This window comes from Danio aesculapii, unplaced genomic scaffold (genome assembly GCF_903798145.1).
Source record: "Danio aesculapii unplaced genomic scaffold, fDanAes4.1, whole genome shotgun sequence".
Lineage (NCBI taxonomy): Eukaryota > Metazoa > Chordata > Actinopteri > Cypriniformes > Danionidae > Danio > Danio aesculapii.
The window spans coordinates 35,001-40,847 of NW_026613771.1; the positions used below are offsets into that span (position 1 = coordinate 35,001).

The 5,847-nt window shown below is 37.2% G+C and overlaps 1 protein-coding gene across 1 annotated transcript in view; it reads right to left on the minus strand.

The window, feature by feature from the left end:
• Positions 1-5,822, minus strand: part of LOC130220319 (1-phosphatidylinositol 4,5-bisphosphate phosphodiesterase beta-4-like) — a 40,092-nt gene extending 34,270 nt beyond the window's left edge. Inside the window, exons 1-4 of the mRNA XM_056452682.1 lie at positions 5,754-5,822; positions 5,227-5,279; positions 1,406-1,471; positions 723-841 (exon numbers count right to left, since the gene is read on the minus strand). Coding sequence (XP_056308657.1) covers positions 723-841; positions 1,406-1,471; positions 5,227-5,279; positions 5,754-5,820 — 305 coding nt within the window. The 5' untranslated portion in view covers positions 5,821-5,822. The remainder of the gene's footprint in view (positions 1-722; positions 842-1,405; positions 1,472-5,226; positions 5,280-5,753) is intronic.
• Between the last annotated feature and the right edge of the window lie 25 nt (positions 5,823-5,847).

Consider the following 5,847-nt stretch of genomic DNA (forward strand, 5'->3'; position numbering starts at 1 on the left):
TGGAGCGCGTCAGCTGACAGTCATGCATTGTTACATGAACTGACTGTTTTGAGGATTGCATAGGGGCAGCACCTGTGTTGAAAAGGAAATGAATCGTGCCGTTTTTATGTTTATTTCAAAGTGTTTTCATGTCTTAATAAAATTAAAGCACAGAACAGGTTCACATTTAAGAGCAAGTGGCGGCCCCTGGTGGTTTGGCGGTATGGGTTGCATATAGGGAGGATCGGCTCTTCACAGAAAGATAAAAAATACGGGAGACATACGGGAAAATACCTTTACGGGATGACAGCAGGATAGAACTGTAAAATACTTGAGAATCCCGGTAAAAACAGGAGGGTTGACAGGTATGGTTAAGGGGGCTAATAATATTGACTAAAATGGCTTTAAAAAAAACTAAAAACTGCTTTTATTGTACCCAAAATCAAACAAAAAAAGACTTTCACCAGAAGAATTTTTTATAGGAAATACTGTGAAAAATTCCTTGCTCTGTTAAACATCATTTGGGAAATATTTAAAAATGTAAAGCAGGGCTAATGATGTTGGCTTCACCTGCATCTCGTAAACGCCAGGGAAAGAGTTAACAGGAAGTTTGACAACTGTTCAGAAACACAACTGTACACATTTCAACCTGAACTTTTGATGTGCAATAAAAAAAGCCAAAGCTCTCCGACCTGCATACAGCATGAAGAGACAAGAGTAATGAGCACTAATCCCACATTCACCTCACTTTCCTGCTGGTGTTTTTGTGGAGCTGCTTCTCCAGTGTGTGTTTCTCTTTCTCATGTTGAGCAACAGTCCTGTCCAGTTGAGCGCTGTGGGAGCTCCGCAGTGCAGTGTGTGCCTGAAATAAGAAAACAGGACGCTTTTCTTTGCCGTCTTTGTGTTTTGCTGCCCTACAGGCGTCACTTTCTGCTGCATTATGGACCACACACACACACACACACCACATGCTCATTACTGAATCAATGAACTCAAGAAAACAAAAGCCTTCAGTCACCTTTGCGTGTTTTCGCGGATGTTTTCATCCACTCTGGGGTGATTTTGAGTCTTAATTTGGCTACAAATTTCAGCAAATGAAATGATTTTTGCTGACAAATTTTATTTTGACACTTATTTTAGGAAAATGCTTTGAAGGTTTTCACACTTTGGGTAAATTTACTACCCTTTCACCATGTTCAGCCCTGTTTTTGCCCCATTGACTTCCATTATAATGTCATTTACTGATTGCAAAGTCATGACAACATATAATCATGCATCCTTGATTGTTGCTGGGAAGAGGTCAAATGTGCAATTTTTACTGTTGATTATCAGTTGCAGTGCAAAAAAACTAGATTCTGCAGCATTATGGACCCCACACACCACATGCTCCTTACTGAGACTCAAGAAAATAAAAGCTTCTAGTCACCTTTGCGTGCTTTTTCTTCAAAACGTTCACTTCTTTCTGCTGCTTCTTGATGAGCTTCAGGAAAGTCTGGAAGATGTTAGGAATAAATGAATGTAGATTATTGCCTTATTTCACATTTCAGAGGCGCTTTAATCGTGAATTACCTCCGTTTTTGTTTTGTACTGTTTTTTTGAGGTCTACCTTACACTGCAAAAAGTTCTTACTTTGATTTTTTGTCTTGTTTCTAGTCTAAATATCTAAAGTTATAACCAAATTACCAAAAAAGCTTTATAAATGTTGACCCATTGGTGCAGTAAACAATAGATGAGTGAGATTAATTGAGTTTTTCCTTAAAGGGCACCTATGGTAAAAAATCTACTTTTTCAAGCTGTTTGGACAGACATATGTGCATGTATGGTGTATAGACTGTCATATTGGGGTGATATAAGCACACCCAGTTGTTTTTTTTTTTCAATTTAACAACATAAAAAACGGTGGACCAATTGGAGCGGTTTTTAAACCGACCGCAACTTTACGTAGGAGAGCGGTCCCCCCGCCCACCAATATTGATTGACAGCGTCATCCTATCCTCAGTTTGTTGATTCACGTCCGCCATTTTCAGCGTGAGTCGAAGCGATATCACTAAAGGAACATGCTAGCTCTATTTTTAGATGCAAGGCTCATTGGGCTCAACACAAGAGCAATATTCTCCACATTATCGCTCTAATCGGAATTATTGGTTGTATCTTTAGGTAGGTTTGCAAACATGTGTACTTCTCATTGAGTCTACCTTATACTTCAGCCGTTTGCATTTCTCGCGATCCTAGAAGCTCCCTGTGATCTTAACTAGCATGCGTTTTACAATTCTAAACATAGGTTTCTATCAGGGTACACTCAAGTCGACGGCTGGGCGCCGCGGACCGCTGCAGAAACCTGTGTTTAGAATTCAAAAATGCGTGGCGCGACGATTCGGGACACTTCATGCTTCTGGTGCGCCACAGAGAGTGTCTGTTGTGCCGAGTCGCGGCTTCGAGCGGCGCATCCGGTGCCTCAGTCAAAGTTAATTCAGTGTGTGTGGTTATTAGTTTCTGTGTACAAGCTCGGCACTTGAAACTAGCACACAGTTGACTGTAAAACTGTACAAAGACACAAATGATTTTGTACTCTCTGCTTGATCTGTGTCCGAGTCGTACATGTACGACTGAATGGTGATCCTCTCTCTCTCCTTCTCCGTCTGCCTGTCTCTGTTGCAAACACAGAGTGGGTGAGCTCATGGCCCCGCCCCCTTGTTACGTTGGCGGGAAGCCGAAACTAATTTACATGTGAAGCAACACACCCATAAATCAGCGAACTGTGGACACGCCCCCAACATGACACTTTTTAACACATTATAATAAAAAATCTGAATTGTGTTTTAAACTGAAGCTGAACTGGCACACTCAGAAGAACCATAATATTAATATTACATCATAAAAAAGAGGTCAACTATGTGCCCTTTAAAACAAGCTTAATAATCTGCCAATGGGGAAAGCAAATATTGTTATTTTTTTATTTAAGATTATTTTGCTTACCCCATTTGCAGATTATTTAGCTTGTTTCAAGGTAAAACTCACTTCATTTTGTTCTTACTCATCCATTGTTTACTACACCAATGGGTCGACGATTATGAAGCTTTTTTGAATATTTGGTAATACTTTTGACTGTTTCTGCTTATTGTGACAAAAAATGTGTTATTATTATTTCAAATTAGGCCTAATATTTCATAATCAGACAAACATCCCATCCGCCATATTAGTTCTGTTCAACAACACCTTTTGCAAACTCCTCCTAGACCGTTGGTCCAATTTTGACCAAATTTGACAAATATAAATTTGCAATGCTTTGCAATGCATTTGAAACCAAACTTTAGGTGTGTCGTTGTCACCTCAAACTGACCATATCACATACATCTGTAAACTGTGCCAACCAGTGGACCAATAAATCATTCATATATTCAGTGTTTTGATGATTTTGTGATATTTTGAGTAAAATAAACATCAAATGTATTCAGAAACTCATAGGTAGGGCCAGACAGACTCTGAGGACATTTTTTGCTATTTCTGTGCTAAATTTTGTTAAAAATCTTTATGTGGAATGATTTTGGGAGCATCATAACTAAAACCTTAATACATGAACTAAAAAGTAATTCCTTTTTAACTTGTATTTAAAGCAAATCCAATTAGATCCACTTTATTTGGAAAACAAAGCAAGTCTTCTATATAATAGTAACTAAACTAAACTACTAAAAGAGAGAAAATATGACTTCACAAACAGTATTGTAACGAAATTATATAAACATTTTCATATTAGTCATTATTATTACTCAAATTAATTTAAAAACGGAATAATTATAAATGTACACACATTTACACAAGTAAATAAACCGAATTAATGATGGGTTAAAAATCTGCTGAAATCTGCACGCACAGATTCCGTGTGGGCTTACTCATAGGGCTCTATTTTAATGATCCAGGCGCAAAGTCTAAAGTGCATGGCGCAAAAGAATTAAGGGCGTGTCTGAATCTTAAGGATGGAAAAATATGCTTTGCTTATTCTCTTACTGAGTTATGGGTGTGTTTTGATCCTAATGTGCATTAAACCAATCAGAGTCTCGTCTCTTATTCCCTTTAAGACTCAGTTGCGTCGCACCATGGCGCATTTGCTATTTACATGGCGGACTTTGTAAGTGTAAAAACTATGCTTTACTAGCGAGAAAACAGTTAAACAGAGCATCTGCCATTCAGCCTCCTCCATTTAGCCTCTTTACTATCTCTTTACTTTACTCCTTTACTTTGGTGGAGTAAGGAAACGGTGGAAACTCACTCCACTGTAGACATCCATTAGCCTACATATTTAATTTCATTTCTTAAGCGCAAAGATTTGTTTAAAACTATTTCTAAATTCAGTTCTAATTTCCAGCAAACGAATAAATGAACAATAATAATGAAGTGTGGTCAAAAAACTAAATATAGATTTAAACTAAATTTAGAGTTCTATCCAAACACACGTCCTGTTCATATTCCCCACATGGTGATGCAGATGTCTCTAAAACACCACAGCTGGACGAATCTAAACTTGTTTTTATTAAAGCAAACATAACTATGCATATAATAAATAATACTGATAATAAAAATAACAAACTAAAGCAGATTGTCATTAATAAACTGAAAAAAGCCCCCTGACATGAAGGCATGGAGGCAGTAGTTTTTATATTTTCTGTAGAAAATAATAAGTTTTGTAATATTTTAATCCTTTAATTCTATTTCATTTGCAAAGATATTTGCATCTTGCTCTACATCCTGTGTGTATTAAGCAATGTGTAAGCGTTTAAGGTGCAATGCAAAACTAATGCTCTCTGCACTGGACTTTAGACCTGCTGTCAGCTGGTCAATTGCACACTGTATTTTAGTTCCTAAAAATAGCAATATGCCAACAATGCGCCTTAACACACCTCCTTTCTAGATCGAAACACCCATTTCACAAAGCGGTGCAAATGGATTTGTTAGTTAAAGAATGTAGTGCAAAACGGGAAAATTAGGTTTGCATTGCTCTGAAAATAGCAACAAATCACGCTAAACATGTCTTGCGCCTTATTGCGCCGGGTCTATGATAGGGCCCAAAGTTTCACTTGATCTGATGCATGGCCTCTGGACTGTTCTGCTTATTCTGCTGCTGGACTGCTTGGCCCCTTAATTGCTGCTTGCAGATATATTTTGCTTTGAAACTGCATTGCAAAGGCTTAATAAATGTTCATATTTATCATTTTTGATGTGAACAAGCCTTTATTGTGGTTAAGCTGTTACCTTTGTTTGCTTGAGGTCATCGATGGTCAGTTGTGGAGTTAGAACTGATGCATCTGCAGGTTCACAAACAAAAACAAAAGTAAATCAATGTCTGATTCAGAAATAAGCTCTTTGTGTTTAGTTTGATCATTTAAAATGGATTTATAATGTATGATTGTGGCTTTTGGAAGTTTGAAGGATTGTAAAAGATGTATTTTTGGCCGTAGGAAAGACTTTGATTGATTTTTGATGTCAGTGTCAAAGACTTTAGTCTGTCTGAGACTCTGCCAAGATCTCACTGGAGCCTTATCATAATCTAAGCAAGAGGTTTAAAAAAGACAAAAAAAACTGCACCCCACATGATAACATAAGCTCATTATTTTAAATGATCAGAGGCCAACTCTGAAACAAAACCTTTTTTGTGTGTGTTTTATGAATGATTTAAGGTTTTGTACAGGTTCAGGTTTAAGAAATTATATTATTTCTCTAAATATTATTACTTTATACTATAATATATAAGTTAATTGAAATTCATTATATTATGTTACCCTCTTTGGAGGCGATGGGCATATTTTCTCTGGGTCTGTCTGAGTCTTTCTGTGGTTTCATCATCATCATCCCGGCCTGATTTGTTTTTTCTTT